The sequence below is a fragment of the Apus apus genome, chromosome 6 (assembly GCF_020740795.1).
Source record: "Apus apus isolate bApuApu2 chromosome 6, bApuApu2.pri.cur, whole genome shotgun sequence".
In the NCBI taxonomy this organism is placed as follows: Eukaryota; Metazoa; Chordata; class Aves; order Apodiformes; family Apodidae; genus Apus; species Apus apus.
In genome coordinates, this window is record NC_067287.1 from 18090935 (window position 1) to 18108452 (window position 17518).

The 17518-nt window shown below is 36.6% G+C and overlaps 1 protein-coding gene across 1 annotated transcript in view; it reads right to left on the reverse strand.

Moving 5' to 3' along the window:
- Positions 1 to 7979: 7979 nt before the first annotated feature.
- FAP (fibroblast activation protein alpha) overlaps positions 7980 to 17518 on the reverse strand; it is a 34426-nt gene continuing 24887 nt past the window's right edge. The window contains exons 21-26 of the mRNA XM_051623733.1: positions 16307 to 16361; positions 13705 to 13804; positions 10725 to 10789; positions 10018 to 10090; positions 9676 to 9749; positions 7980 to 8239 (exon numbers count right to left, since the gene is read on the reverse strand). Coding sequence (XP_051479693.1) covers positions 8138 to 8239; positions 9676 to 9749; positions 10018 to 10090; positions 10725 to 10789; positions 13705 to 13804; positions 16307 to 16361 — 469 coding nt within the window. The 3' untranslated portion in view covers positions 7980 to 8137. The remainder of the gene's footprint in view (positions 8240 to 9675; positions 9750 to 10017; positions 10091 to 10724; positions 10790 to 13704; positions 13805 to 16306; positions 16362 to 17518) is intronic.

Below are 17518 nucleotides of genomic sequence, written 5' to 3' on the forward strand. Positions count from 1 at the left end.
AGATCTGCCCAGCTGTGTCTTCTGCACAGACTTATATATATGCTGTTCAGCTCTAGTAAGCATTACAAGAGTGCATCATTGCTGATAGTTTCCTTATTCAAGTTAAAAAAAAAAAAGCAAAAAAAAGTAATCGTATTTGCTATTCATTTCATTTGATAATTTTACAAGCAATTTCACACATTCATTCTGCTTACTTTATGACATCAATGCTCACATGGATTTGCAAAAGGAGTGAGGTAGCAATGTCCAAAGAAGTAAATATCAAACATAAGTGCATTAGGATGACAAACAGTAGGCTAAAGGTGCCTGGGATTAAGGCAGCAATTTCTCAAAATTCTGATCTGCCACATTTAACATTTAGTATTAACAAAATATCAGTCCTGTTAACAGCAATAACAACCACTTTACCTATCAATTTAAAATCAAGGTTTATAACATTAATATACTGTTAACCAACACAATTCCCTGAGCCCTTGAATTATTCTTAGGGAATCTTAAGCCAATATAACAAATGTGAAGAGACATGAAGTACTGCAGTGGTGGCTGTCCGCCATGCAAAGCCTAGCACAGGTCAAATTTAACAAAATTATTACCCTTTAATGTAAAATGTCAACTTTGTAAATACTACTGTATACTCAGTTTAGAACTATGTGCCAAACATACATTATAAATTCAGTTTCACGGTGTGGCCTACAGATTTATACAGAATCAGCCTTTTGCTTCCATGTCTTCATTTCCTACAAGGAAAAAAATCTGAAAAACCTGAACAGATTTGAGCTTTTTAACTGTATGTTCTATGCAAATATTGTCAGGCTACTAAACAATTCAGTAGTAGGGGCAATTTCATCACTGTGGTCGGGCAGCATTGCCAAAGATCACTATGCTCAGCCATCTGGTGACCAGAGGTAGGATAAATTGACACAAAGCTTGTCAATGGCCCTGGTAGCTGAAAAAACTTGCCAGTCAGGAATATGGGTCTTTTATCCGGTCTATAAATCAAGAAGTGAAATATCCCCATCCAGAAATTCCTGGAGAAGTTATTTTAAAAGACTTTTTCATACATCATTATAATCCTTTGTAAAATGCAAAAGGATCAACACTGAAATGTGATTATTACACATGTAATGTTCCAGGCAGTCCAGGAGACATATTAAACATGAAGGACTTAAGAGTTTCAGCTCTGCTCAGTAGAGGGAAAGGTCTCACTCAAATCACACTGGACATCTCAATAAACATGGTGTGGCCCCTGGTCTCATTTGTGGCACAAAGCATGCCTTGTACAGCAAACCCTCTTATTTCCCCTAACTGGGTAAGGCAGTTCATGAAGCCTTGTTCAGCAAAGTATCTTCTTCAGTGAGGTAATTTTCTGCTGGATGACCACAACCGGATTAGCATAGCCCATATGGTACACCTGAGGCAGTGTACCTCATTTACATACATTTAATAACCCTAGTGTTTTTCTAGAATGGCAAACAAAATGTAATGGATCATTCCTAGAGCTCCATCTTAAATATTTTGCTGTGGTACCACAGTATGAGTTTAAGGGAAACATTAATTCTCACTACACCGTTCACATAATCAATTTTAAGTACATTTTTTTGTCTTTGTATAATTTTTATCTGCTCTTCGATCCATCTACTGAGATTCATGGTCTGGTTTTGTCATTTCTAGCTACAAAGCAAAGTGTCTATTAATGCTGCTGCTGAAAACTTAAGAGCACTTTTGCTCCTCTCGTAATTGCCTTCTGTTTGTACCTTCAGTCATTTGTGAGAGCCTTATTTTTCCCTTTTTGTTACTGTCCTTTTTATTACTACTTCTTTCCCTCTCTTTTCCACGTGTTCTCTTCCCCACAGCCTCTTTCTTCCTACTCCTAATTATATATTTCACATCCATTTAAAATAATGTATTCCCAGTCATTGATTGGTACAGGATATACAAACTTGCATACCTATTTCTCAAAGTTGGCTGTTCAGCTGTTTTTGCGTGAAATGACCAGAATTACCATCTCCATATTCCAAACTTCCCTAAGCAAACAGCTGTGTAATGTTGAAGACATGGTGCTAAAGGAGCCAAAATAAGCACGGGAACAACCTTATACCCCAAATCTGCTTATTTTCATGAGTGAAATTTTAATTTCACTGAGACACTTTGTTGTCTCTACCTCAGAATTACTTTCAAATCTACTTTCTATTTAAACTTCATGAGCGTTATACAGGGGATGCAAACCCACAATTTAAATTTAAGTCCAGCACTAGGTATTAGAAGTCAATGTCTCTCCAGGAAGTTGGTCGGCTTGGCGACTCCTGCGGGAGAAGGCGGGCTGCCCAGCCCTGCAGTACCCCGGCAGGACAGCAGATGGTGATCAACGGGCCGTTTAGGCCTTCTTTTTGGACTAGGAGGACACTCACTTGTTGAAACGGATTGTTACAGGTATTTTTCTCACTGCATGTTCAGTTAAAGATACATAGCTTTCAAAACAGGCAATATGGAATGTAAGACAACCTCATCTCCTTCAGGAAACAGGCAGTTATTTTCTTTTTGTTTAGCCCTGTATATTTTCTAGTGTCAGATAAAGTTCCTTGTTTACAGTAGGATGATTTCAGGAAAAAAAAAATAAGAGAGACAGTGCAGCTCAGTGCACCTGGTTGGGCACGTTGTTACACAGGCTATATCATCTAGCAGGTCATCTAGCATCCAGAAGGTGACTGATTATTTGTTTTTCAAGTGATACACAGACAATAAAATGTACAGGAAAGAAGTGAACTGCCATCAAGAACCATGCAACCTTCAGTTTCCATAACAATCTGTAGTAATGGATGTTTCCAGAGCAGAGCAAACATGAGTTACCAAACAGAAGTAGAAAATTGTAGCAAGTGTATAAAACATGCATATGTACTCAGGTTTTTTTCTCTCACATTGTAAAATACAATGGTTAGATGGCACCTTCTGGCAAAAGTCAAGGGCAACTTCACTCTCCTCTGTATTACAGTTCACATTAGAGACAGTACTTCAGCTGAATCAGACTAAGAGAGAGAACATGGAAGTGATCTGCCTTCAGGGAAGTTTCATCTTAATGTTTTTCGTGACTCACTTGGAGTTATTAAACAATCTTTATCTTAGGTTCACTGTATTTGAAGTTGGTAAAAGTTTCCCATACCATCATTTCAGCACCAGGTATCAAGGACAGTATACTGCACTCACTGGACAAAAAATCTCTGGGGAAAATACAGAAGTAAAATGAGAAACACAATTCTTACCACCGAACCTGATGTTCTAGCAGTGACAATTCCAGTTGGCATGGCTTTTCATAAAAACAGGCCCAATGTGTTTGTTATAACTGGCTAGTATTCTCTGAATATAATAATCTTCAGTGATGTTTCTCTCAACTCTTAAACTGTTGGTACAAGAAAAAAACAATTACAAAATTTAAGCCTTCAAGATTGCTGACTTTCAAATGTAAAAAAAAAACAACCTAAAACACCCCAACAAATGCCATCAAAAAAAGTCATCCCCCATTTTTCTGTGTATTTTCATAGCATATTTATTGTTATTATTATTATCCATTACATATCTAAAGAAAATGGGAGGGAGGAGGATCTAACTTTGGGTATGACTACAGGCCCATGCACTTTTCCTTCCTGCATTACACTGAAAGCATTCTTCTTTCCCTGACCTTGTCAACCATGAGTTCACGGGCTGGGCTGTGCAGCCCCTTTCATCTTCCTGTACTTGCTACTTGATAATCAGCCAAAAGAGCCCTGCATTCTCCTTCTGGGAATTAGTGCAACATACATAGGAAGAATGTTATGTGTAAACACATACCTACATAAAACATATGCATCATGTTACATACATGCATGTGTACATACACATAACACACAAATGTGTGCATATATGCAACTTGATGGTTACACTTTGGAGAGCAAGAATGGCTTTCTGAAATGGAGGATCAGTTTAGGGTCCCTAAGCCTTTCCACAGCATACAACTCCATGCTCACTGTGTGGATGCCAATGTGTTTGTACCTCAGAAAAGAGCTATTGTAACTATGCTGTACCCATACTGTCTACTCACATACATATGAATTGCTCCACTTGAAGTCAATGGAGCTGCATCGATTTGCGCAAGCAGAAGAGCTGGCCAAGTATGTACTAGTTACTTTAATTCTGAGAAGACAATGTTCATAATTGAAAGTAATACCAAATGCTCTTAGCAAATACTATGAATTATTCAGATTAAATATAGAGTCTTCAAATTAGTCTATAAAATGCACTAAACAGCTGTGCCTTGTAATTGGAACTGACTGGCAAACTTGAAAGTATTGAATATAGTCTGAATTTGACTTGATATGCCAGTAATATGAGTGTAACACTAACTATGTTCTGGAGCCTGGCTGGGGCTATACTTTGTTTTCTACTAATGCTGCTTTATTTTTAGGCCTTTTCTTCTTTGCAGCCTCAGTGTCTGTAAGTGAAGCAAAGCATGTAGTTTCATGTTTAAAGTATGAGCATTGCATGTTCTGTGACATCAACAACTCACACAGCATTAATGAGGTAGACAATGAAAATAGGTGTTGGGGAATTAATGGTTTGCAGTGGAACCAATGGGTTTGCTATGATTACATATACCTCAGTTTCTAGAATAAAGCAGTTTTTGCTTTGCAGCTTTAGCTTTACTTTGTAAAAGCTAAACAGGATTCAGAGTGGAAACTGACTTGTAAAGAACTGTATCTCTGGCTATTTATCAAGGGCCTGTCTACTTAATTCAGGAACCCCATTTCTCATCTTCAGAGGCTTATATCCCTTGTTTATATGACCAGATATTTAAAGACTATGTTTCATTTCCTCTAGTGGTATTTTTGGGCATCTGAAGTGTGAGATTCTTATTGAGAAAGGAAAAGAAGAGCAGAAAGGGCTCAGTATTTTCTGAAAAATGGATCCGCTACAACTTTTGAAGGTGGGAAGCAAAACTTTGAGGATATTAATTCATCAGCTTAGATAATGTCATAACACCTACAATTTCTTCATTTCATAGTAAGCTGTGTCCAAGTGCTGACTCTCACATACCATATTCTATGTCTGCAGTATCAATATATGTAGTTTTTATTAATATATAAAGTTAAACCTAAACCATATTTTTGTTAGCTTCAGTTTGATTCCTCAGGACAAGCCCTTTAACTGTATTAAAGCTTTGTTACAGAAGAGAGGTACATATACTGTAAGCTAGATTTAAAAGGAATAAGTAAAATAACTGTCCAGTGAATGTTTGTGATGATGCTTTTAACATGGGTTGTGACTGTAGACAGCAACATAGTATAGAAAAAAGTTCACTTTCTGGAGAAAGATGCTGTCACTGTAAATAAATATCTGAAGGGAGGATGTAAAGAAGATTAAGCCAGGCTTTTTTCAGTGGTGCTCAGTGACAGAACAGGAGGCAAGAATCACAAACTGAAACACAGGAAGTTCTGTCTGAACATAACAAAACACTTTTTTACTATGAGGGTGACAAAGACTGGCAGAGGGGGCCCAGAAGTCGTGGTCTCCATCCCTTCAGATATTCAAAAGCCATCAAGCAGGTGGCCCTGCTGGAACAGGGAGGTGGGACAAGATGACCTCCTAAATTCCCTCCCAACCCCAACCATTCTGTGATACAAAGATAGGTTTCAAATGCTCTTCACCATTTCTATTGAATAACTGCAATATTACCTTTTATTAGTACAGACCAGCAATTTGATGTTCTCTATACTTTAAAGAGGGTTTCTTGACACAGCATCCTAGGACATTTTCCCAAAAGGTCATCAAAATACATGGCTGCTCAGTCATAAAGCTTTTAGGTTAGACATTATTCCAGCAACTCAGTGTAAATGTCACACTCTGCTGAAGACATATTCCCATTCTTTGGCAAGAACACTGTGCAAGGCAAATAAATTAAGCACATGAAAAACAATGAAGCAAAACTGACAGCAGCATGATGTGCTTGTTTATTCATGTTTTATCCCCACAACTGCTGTCTACAAGCCAAGGTAAATGGTGGACAGTTTGGAAGATATGTACTCTGATTGCCTTAGGAAACAAACAGATATAAGGGCAGATTAAAAATGAAACAGCTAATGCATCCCTCAGGAAAGAGGTACCTTCTGTTATTTTATTTGACACATTTTCCTGAAATGTTCCTTACTCCAAGTACTTCCAGAAGCTTCTGACAACAGACCTGTGGACAAGGTGTGAACAACATATTGCATCACTTTGTTACTTATAGTATCCACAAAGGGCCAATTTATCTGGCCCAATTTCCAGAGTTTATAGGATTTTCAAACATATAAATAAAGGTGCAGAAATGTTAAGACAACTTAGCATATTGATATTTATGTGAGACCGATACCATGCTTTTTTGAAAATTGCTCTAGGTTCCCGTTGACACATTCAGGTATCTAAAAACTTTGTCTAAGAGATGAGCTTCATTTTTCTCTCTTTAACCACAATCTTGGGGTGGTTTCTGTGGTGTTGTACCAATATAAGAAATTGAGAGTTAAATCTCAGTATTTCCAGCTGAATTGTATTCCTTATTTGTAAAATAACCACATTACTGAGATTACTGTAGTGTGCAGCAAATGCACACAGGACTATATAATCAAAATCTAATTAGCCCCACTTTGTGTTATATTTGCTTAATGTTAACTTTCTTAGAGCTATAATTTTTTCCTTTAGCCATTATAGCAGTTGAATTTTAATTACATTACCAACAAAAAGCTCATTAACATCACATAATTGGCAGCATTTCCAAAAAAACCTGAACTAATTGAGTATTTTCTGAAGAGTTCCCATCAAAGTATAATTTAACCATTACAAACAGCTTGGCAACTACATTTACATAAAGATGTGTCTGACGAATGTTCTCATGTGTGGAAAATCAGATTTGATATTGCCATTAACAAAACGAAGGGAGCTGTTACATAGCAAATCACTTCCACACTTTAATGATTTTGGCTAAACCCCACGTTTTTGTCAAGAAGGTCAAATGAAGCCGCTTGCTTTTCCGAAAAGAAGCAACAAACAATCTCTGACTAAGACTTAGGAAGCAGCTTGCTTTGTAGGAAGACTATTCCACAACCTTTTTCAGGTTATTTTGCACTCTCACTGCCTAACAGCAGAGATGAGAGACTGTGTTAGACGGACTACAGTTCATATGCAGAAGGCTATCTCAGAATTTTTAAAACACATGACCAGAGAATAATTTAATCTACAGCAGATCTCTGGCTAATTATCTTGTTCATATACTTATTAAGACAGGGCTGATTTAATTACTACTCAAAAGAATATGAATGTTCCAATCAATACTAGCCTCTAGCATTTAAAAAAGATTCCCTAAAATAGTTTCACTGCAAACAAAGCAAAGAAAAACTGCATAATCCTTTGATCCCTTCCCTCCATTCTGGGATGAATGACATTGAGATTAATTTGAATGCTAAAGTGAAGACTAGAGATTAAAAACAGGTCAGTATGGCTCACATATTCTGAATACAGGGAGAAAAATCACTGAGATAAAATAGCTATAATGAATGTTTGGTTTTCTTATTTAAACGTCAATCCTGAGATTTTTGCAGAATCAAAGTTTCAAATAAGAGTTGAATAAAATTTTAACACAATGCTCAACATTCTGAATAATTATCCAGACTTCAGCTTTAAGTAGTGTGTTCCTATCCCTACTTGGATTATTTCCAAGAAACTGGAAAAATCTTGAGAAACTGGTTCTTGTTAGGATGCAAATTAGCACTTGCAGTGCTTTCTTTGTCCTTTCTCATTTTACAGTTGTAGTTAACAAATGCAAGCATATTCATTTGGCATTGTGCATTTGCAAGGGACCACCTATCTTCGAATTGTAGAATGTAAGTTTAAGCAAGAGGGCAATAAAAGCATATGGCATTTAACATTCTCATTTTATTTTTTCTATCAAACGTGTTAAATGTGCCAAAACATGTATTAGTATAATATGTAATATCAAAAGTGGATGTAAACATCAAGTTTAAAACTTCAAAGTTCCTCTTATCAATTCACCTGAAAACTATATAACCTGGGTACTGTTACCATTGCATTCTGCCAGAGGTGTATCAGTCACCTTAGCATGCTCTGAATAGCCTACTTATTCTGACAAAGAAAAACACTGTTTGAGGAAGTGGGTCATATGTGTGTAGAGATGTTTGCTGGAAAGGCCTGGAATTCCATGGTTCTGGTCAGTATACCACTGAAAAAGAAAGAAAAAAAAAAAGCCATAAACCCCCCATGTTTTTCATTCTGTGATAGTTAAAGAATGCAAGAACTTTAATTTATTACCATCTAGAAGACAGGGAATGCCTCAGGAAAATGGAGGGACTTGCTAGTATTTTTTAATCAGTTTCCAGTATATTCATATTCCTGCTGAAAAGAAGTTTCTAAACCTTCTTTAATCTAGAATTAAGCATGACTGCCTCAGTACTAACAAGTCAGTTGTATCAAGTCAGGCAAAAGAGCTTTAAGATGCCCTTAGGGGTGAAATGCCCTTGACCTGCTGGATGGCCTTGACAATGGGAGGGTCACAGTCTTGCTTTGGAATACTGGGCTCTGAGCAACAAGCTTTCAGCTAAACATTGTGGAATTCTATTCAAAAAATCCTTCATTACAGCAGGGCAATGCACATTATGAATGGTGTAATGCAAATAAAACACATGTATGAATTATGCTAACACTTAGAAATAACTGACATTTCTCTTAGAACTAGAATGACTATAACTGCATACAGTGTTCCAGATATTTGAGAAACAAAGTATCAGTGAAGAAGGCAGAAGACGTGGAATACACGAAAAGGCCTACAAACCTCAAGTACAAAGGCATCTCTATGTGAACCCTTTTTGGGGAGTTCACACAGAAAGCAAGTACATTTGATAGCAGGTAAACATTTTGGTTGCTAGCACCAAGAAAAAAGGTGTAGAAGCCGAGCTTAGCATGTCATTCAGAACTACTTTTCCCCTATTCATTCTTAATTTATATCCTCTCACCTCTTGTCTACATGGTTCTCTCATTGTCTGTACCTGCTACCCGTAGCAAGTGTTTTTTGTGGTTGGTTTTGTGGGGTTTTTTTTAGTTGTTATTTTTTTGTTTGGGGTTTTTTTAGTGGTTGGTGTGGGTTTTTTTCCTTTTTTTTTTCCCCCCCTTTTTTTTCTGATCCTGGATATACTGCTAGGATACCTTATACCCTTTTTGTTTATTTCACCTCGTGCCTCTGGCAGACATGTCCATTTCAAGATAGAATCCATCAATCCATCAGAATCAGTGATGATTTTGAACCCAGAAACCAGCTCCTTGATCTTTCTCTCTTTTACTAGCTATTAGCAACTTTCATAAAGGAGGCTAGATTCTCATTCGTCTCCCTGGCTCATGTTAAAAGCCTCTAAGTTCTTGACAAGACAGAAAGCCTGCTAGCATCCAAAGGGCAAGAAGGAATAAAAAAGAAAAACAAAAACAAGCAGGTAAATACTTTTGAGGAAGAAATTTTTTATGAAGAGTAACAAATGCACTAGCAATTGCCAGATTTTAAAGCACGTTCCGTTGAACTGGGTTTTTAAAAACATTGCCAAATGTCGTATAAGCTTACTGATAAAGCTATAAACCACTGTTCAAAATGAAAAGTACTCTGTTATTTACCATTGCCTGGAAATCCACCTGTGCATTAACCAGAGCTTTTGCGATTTGTGCTGAGTTCTGAAAATGTACATTATCTGAAAAAGGAAAAAAAAAAAAGAGATTGGCTGTTGAAATGTGTAAATACCACAAAGCATAAAGTTATAGTGCATTAAGTTGTGTCCACTAATTATCAAGTGATACAGTTGACATTACTAAGAATGAGTAAGCATCTTGTAATATGTCATATGGAAGTCTACCAAAGATCTAAGTACTGACCCTAATCAAAGGCAGAGAGAGATGCTTAATGTTTTTCAAACATAGTGATTCTGGCTCTGTATTTGTACTGCCATTTGCAAACCTCACCATCTGCTGTTCCATGGATGAGAAGGTACTCTACGTTTTGGAAATTCTTTGCTCTTGCCATCACAGTTGAATTCTGTTGAGAGGAAAAATGAACAGTTCAGCAGCTTCAATTTAAACTGATCAGTCACTGAGCTGAAAGGCTTTCAATGCCTAGTAGAACAATGATCAAACAGTTGGACTGGCATAATAAAGACAGCAGTGACTTCATATCAATCTGAGATTATAATAGAAGTCATATATATTTAGTGTCTTTTCTAAGGGTTAGTTCACATAAAGCACAGCACTTGTCATGTGTCATTCCCTGAACACTATAATCCCTGTCCCCATACAGCTCTAACAGGGCAGTTTGATACTGAGTGTTTCTGTCACGAAGCAGTTTGCATACTGCAGCTAACAGTACCAACCAAAACCTTATCACATTTTAACCTCATTCCCATGAATTCTTTCCTGGGCTAATAGTTTAAAATCACAGAACTCTCTAACTTGTCCAAGTGAAAAAATGAGTATCCTTCAATTTAGCATATTTAGGATTGAGAAATACAAACCCACAAGTTACTATGGAGATACAAATTTCACAGCAGTACCTTAGCTGCTTCAGGACTGCCACTATGGGAGCTGGTGGGTCATTTTCTTTCTTCACAGTTCTACTTCTCCATGGAAGTGTGATTCAAGTTTAAGACAGATCAACACAGAAAGAGAATTCTCACCTTGTAGTGTTCAAGATTATCCGACTCTGCAGGAAGACCCATAAATCGTTCTGTGTAGATTGATGCTGGGATATTAAAGAAGAAAAAAGCTAAAGACGAAGAATGTACAGATATTTTTGTGCCTCAAGTGGCATGTAGAAAATTTAATGTCATTGATTTTAACTGTATCTGTTCTGCTTGATTTGCTCATAATATATAAAATTTAAACATCTTTTAAAAAATCAACTGTGAAGGTTAATTATTAAATGTCCTCCACACTGTCCTTGTAGAAACACTGGTTTGATACTAACTTGTGAAACCCACAGAAGGCTTTGCGGACAACGGTAGTTAACTGATACTGCTTTATGCTATTGTGTTGAACTCCAGAAGTCAGATGAATAAGCCAATAAACCAATAAATGTGCATGGTGGAAAGATGACACAAACTATTTCTGACATCTGGAAAAGAGAAGATGAGCAGAATTCCTACCTGGGATGGGTATATATACAGAAATATGGATATATATGTTGTCCTTTTCCTATTGAATGGGTATATGCAGCAACTAGGAGAACAGGAAATGACACAGGCTTGCACTGAAAAAGTGGTGCAGTTACTGTTCAGGTCTCTGTTTAATTCCTTTTTCTAATTACAACAAAGACTGGTAACAGATTTGACAAAACAAATGTGAATAACTGAACAGTATATATCACCAAGAAATCCGTAGGAACAGCTATCTTTGAGCTGCCTGGATATTTGTAATTTAACTAAGCACTGTTATGAAAATTTGTGGAAAACAGACACAACAGCTGTCACTCGTAGAGCATTACTTACTTTATGACCTTGCCTCGAAAGAGCAACTGACACATATCGAGCAGTCAAGCTGCAGTATTACAAGAATTTTTTTTATTGGAGTCAGGGTTTTCTGACAAAGAAGTTGCATCTTTCCCTTCCATAAAAGAGGTGATGGCCTCATCAATAGGGAATTGGGATTGTTACCTTGTTGTCCAGTCTGGTATGCTGCATGAACAAATTTGTTAAAAAGTGGAAAAGAGAATCCTCCAAGGGAAGGAATATGACTCAATATACTAATGTTCAGGTGGTTTATTATGTATCCTTTGTATATGTTACCAGTGCGTGATAAAGATGTGTACTATGTCAATTCATAATAAACTAAGTACCAAAAAAATCTATATAGTTTATCAGAATCCTTAATCATTCAATGAAAACAGAAAATGTGCAATGCCTGTTGTCAACACAGTGTCAAACAACCATATTAGGCTTAAACTAGACTCTTTCTGAATGGCTGGCATTTCTACAGTATTCTGAGCCAAATTCTCCACTCTCTTCTATGAGAATAGCTACAACAAGTCCACAGAGGTCAGCAGAATTGCATAAAAGTGACTCAGTGGAAGATTTGGCTTGTGAATTACTGAGGAAGAAAAAGGAGAAAATTTGCAAATTTTAATAAAACAGCCACAGATGTAATGTTTTAAACTATACATTGTCCCCAAATGCCATTTCCCTTGCCATCTTATAACTGTTCAGCTGTTATTAACTCTGACACAAAACAGAGGTGAGTGGGAGGATTTAAGAAAAAAATATTATGGTCCAGGCTCTAATCTGTGTATCTAAAAGAGAGTGGGACAGAATGTAGAAGCTCTAGGGGCCAGTACATCATCTGACACTGATAGTACTTAGACATTCAAATATGTAGCATTCTGTGGTTTTGCCCCTAACACAGGTTACCCTAATGTTACCATGATCTGGTTGCCAAAACTTACGACTCATGACTTCCTTCTGTTTCCTTCCTTCCTTAGCAGAGGTAGATTTGCCCATTTGGATTTTACAATATGTTTTTAGCAAGATTCTGTAACTCCCTCCTGAAAATTCAGCTAAGGTAGAAATTGCAATGGTGTGGGTCTAATCTACTGTAACTTAAAAACATGCAATTTCTAATACTTGGATAAATGTGTATAATTCCTCTTTTATTGAAGGACTTCTGCAAAAATAGTGCCTTATGGCTGCATTCTGGAAATAATTTTTCAATCAAGAGTGAAAATGTCTTTAAAAAAATCTTGATGCCAGTGAAAACATGAAGACTACACTTCCTGTGTCATACAAATGTTTTCCTCTTTGTTTGCAAAACACCATAAACACTAGGAATGTCTGTGCTAGCAGCCAGGGAAGGAATCTTCCCCATTTAACAAAAAATTTTTCTCATAACCAAGACTTAGCAAACGACCATATGCTAAGTAAATGTGTTCAAAGTGCTACATTTTGCTCACTGAAAACATGCATACCATGATTCTTTTTATTATAAGGTCTGCAAGTATGAGCATGTGCCTGCTTTATTCACACAGTAAGGCCCTGTGTGTATACTCCTGGAGTTGTTTCCTCTGGCCAGTTTGGAGCCTGAGACAATAAACATAAATAAAAATATGTCTTGTAACACAACAACACAGGAGGTGTGGCTGAGAAACATCTAAACAGACAAAGATTTAATTTGTTTGAAAAATCATATGAGACAAAACTGACTCCCTCTCTTTCCAACTGCTTTTGTTTAAGAACTTTGCAATGATCAGAGATACTGATTCCTGCCAGAGATGATCTGCAGTATCTGAAACTGAAGTGCACTGTGGTTCCATTAGTGGCAGAAAAATAATTTCAGTTTTTCCTGAATTCAGTGACACTGTTTTAACAGCATTTTTAGGGAGATCACCCTAAAGTATAGTAGTTTATCAAGAGGGCTATAGCACTTACAGATGTGCATATGGAATTATCTGGGCATACCTTCTTCTGTGTGACAAAGTCTGTTCCAAACTGCCACTTGCAGTCAATTATTTTCAGCAAGGAAAAAATTAAAGTCTTAAGAGTTTTATGTCTAGGTAATTGCAATGTCTTCAAGTGTCATATTGCCAGTTTCTGGCAATGATTTCATTTAGAAAGTAATTAAATGCTACATCTTGCTTTCCAAATCAGTATTTATGACAAGTTTCCATACCGTAATATTCCCAGCTGGAAACAGGAGCCACAGCTATTCCACATTTAAAAAGCCCACTGCCAGATCCAAGTGCCAAAGAAGTTACGTACCCACCATAGGACTAGGGAGAAATCACAGACAGTTTACAATTATTGGTGATGTAACATTTTGTTTTCTGAATCAAACTCATTAGAATTAATTCTAAAGTAAATATTTTGCCTTAAATGCACAGAGGACAAAGCAACAAAGTATTTTAATTTAAAAGATATAAGTTATTTATTTCAGATGGATCTCATGTGATTTCTTGTGAAAGAGATTAGACGATTTTATTGAATCACTTCTTTTTTGCTACTTCTTCAATGCTTATCACAGGATACTGCTCTTCGTACCACTTAGAATCATAAAAAAATTAAGTTGGTAAGGTCTTTCAAGGTAATCTACAGCAACCTCTATCTCAAAGCAGGGCTAATTTCAGATTTAAATGGGGTTGATCAGATTCACATCCACATTATACAGCTTCTCTACTCAATCTGTTTCAGTGCTGATAACTGTAATTGTAAAGTTTTTTTACCTAAACAAAACTTCCTTTGTGACACTTGTGTTCATTGCCTCTTACCCTGCCAGTGTCACCTCCAAGGAAAGTTACCGATTTCCCCTACCTTAACAAACTCCCTAACTTTTGCTAATCATTGGCATATTGAACCAACCCTGCCAAGCTGCAGGTTGTACATGAGGAAACACCTTTCAACTCTTTTCAAAGGTTATGAAACAAGAAATGGCATAATAAATAGGAAAAAAAAGAAAAAAAGAAAAAGACTGATAGGCTTGGCAATCGTGCATTTTTGGAATATTATATCCACTACTGGGATACAATACTTTAGATGTGCGAAATCTCTTAATTGCCTCTGGAAACACTGTGGTGAAATAAAATATGATGTGATTAAAAATTTGAAATATTTTCATGTGACCTTAACTTAATGCCACTTTAGAATCACTCACTTGTAAGTGTCTGTGTCACTTAACTGCACTATATGGTACTCCATTTTATCCTGGTGTTATAGCAGTGTCTGACCAAAGTAATTTAAATAGTACTTGGTAGAAGCTTCATATAAAGATTTTAGCAACCTTGCTCATGTGCTAGCTAAGATTAGACAACTTGTATAGCTACAGCTGAACTGCATCTTGCAAGATCCATCCTCTAGTGTGTTTCTGGGCAAGCCTCTTACAGTGAAACTGGGCCAATGAAAACAAACAAAAACCAGCAAAAAAATTAAACAAAAAGAACACTGGCATTTCAGAAGAATTCTAGCAAAGACAGGCAGCTAAAGAGAATGAAATAAAAGGTCTTTCTGAATGATAAACAGAGAAAAATGAACACGTACAAAGAAAAAAATATTTGAAATTGTTAGTAAGTGGTTAACATATCAGTACATTTTTTTAGTTAATGCTGCATGTTACTGCTGGATAGCTGATACTGATTTACTGAGAGAAGGACTAAGGGTGACTAACATAGGTTTGGCCTCCAATCCCCTTTAGTATTCCTTACAGTACTGTCTCCAATCCATGAGACTCTCAGGGGTTGCTTATCAGCTCATTCTCCTGCCTAATACAATTCTGTTACACTGAAGTTGCTGAAGCTGGGTAGGAGGCAGGGCTGCTGCTCAGTCTATATATTCTTGATCCAGCTATTCATGTTGAATGTAAGCAATTGAGTCAGATGGCCCAAATGTCTTAGAAATCTCTATAAAGGGGCTGTGTGGCATTTGTGCTGCCACTGGGGTTGGATTCAGCTCTCCTCTAACACCACTACTAGGTCTGCATCTCATTTCCATGAATGGTCCTTCTTTGAAGCTGACAGCACAGGCAAAAGAACCTCAACTATTCCAGTAATTTGTTTTTCTCCTATTAGAATACAGTGCCATCCTAAAACTTGTAACTGAGGTATGCTACTCTATTTCTGAGTGCATAGTAGTAGTGGAATCTGACCATTAAATAATAAAGACTTGCAATACATTTAGCTATGAAAGGTTCAGGGAGTGTTAGAAAGCCAAGTGCAAAAAAAAAATCAGAGATGAAAATTAGAGTGGCTAATTATTTGGAAAGACTCCTTTACTGTACAATTTTTCCACTTCTTGGTGAAGCTGTCAATGTTGTACACCTCTCAGACCCACATACCATTTCAAAGCCAGCCAGTGATTCAAATGACATAAGGGTCACATTTTCTGATGAGAGATATTCATAGGACTTTTCTCATTATTTTAATCTCATATTAGAAAGGACAATACTTGAATTTTGACACCATGCCAGTAAGTCCCTAAGTTAAAAGGAAAGCCAATTAAAATATCTCCATTTTGCTTAAATTAAAAAAGTACAAACAATTTATTAAACCTAGTCTTTCAAAATACCCTCTCTTAAGGTACCAAAGATCCCTGTCCAGGGTCTTCCATTGTTGCAGTTACTTGTATATACACACCATCAGAAACTATCCCTTTTGGCAATGCCATCAAACCCTGGTAGAAGAAACTTTATATACTATATGCATATTTAGGACAGAATAAGGAAGAATTAACAAACTACACTGCAGGATTATTTCAAGATAGAGACAAAAACCACCACCACTTACCCAGCCCCATATTGCTATTCTTTTCTCATCAATAAAACCCATTTCTATAAATTTCCTGTGGAAAAGAAAATCACAGAAATTAGCAAATAAACATATCATGATAGCATGTCTGATTTCTCTGAAGCATCAATTATTCAATCAATAGATATTTCAGAGGAAAAGGATTCTTTTTTTGTGAAACGATTAAAAAAAATGAAAAAGATACTTTCTTAAAAATAATTTTTGTTCCAATGGATGAGGCACAACTCGCCTCTTGGCAAAGAAATTATTTTTTCTAATATTTAGAATCCACAGGGCTATTTAGTCCAGACTAAACATCATACATTATACGCATGTTGTACATATGCATGTATATGTATGTTAGTATACGTATGTACACACATACACAAACATACAGAGAAAAAAGTTCAAAAAGTGTACTCCTACTGGTAACCACATTTCATGTCCTATAGCTCTACCTACGCACAAGCTATTATCATATTCATTGTCACAATGCCAAAGATGCTGGATTACCATTAATGTTCAGACCTTATCATTCCAGATGTTCAAAACACTCATCTTACATGATTTGATACTTTGATCTCTCAAAAGGTACAGAATCAGCCTCTGAGATCAGTGATTCCTTGGAGCAATAAGATTTCTTTTTATGTGCCTGAAAACCACATACTGCTGCTATAATAAAAAAGAGTAACGAGGAAAACCTCTGCTAAAGCTCCAAACAGTTAAGGAACTTGCAATAGATGAACCATACACCTTGCTTATGCACTCAGTAGTAAAACAAATCAAAGAGATTCACATATATTACATCTCCTACAAAAATCCTGCAATCAATTCTGAAGACTGTACTTCCAGACAAGTATTAACAACAGCAAAGGAGGTGAAGCAAAGATTGCATAGGTTTGAGAACAAAATAGGTTCAGATACATCCCTGGAAATCAAGCAGCAGCTGCTAGCCTTACTTTACTAGGAAAAGCATGAGTGACTGGCAACATCCAAAACACGTGATGCTATGTGGGTGGGAAAAAGTTTAAAAAGCCAAAAAATTATTCAGCTTTGTTACATTGCTGACTTAATCCCTGAGGTTCCTCCTATAGTAAAAGCCCCTCCAAGAACTTCCCACTGGAGTATAGGATCCTCTCTAAAAATCATGCATCTTAAACCATGTGTTAGATCAGGAAGATGGAATGCAATACATTTAACTGAATAAACAAT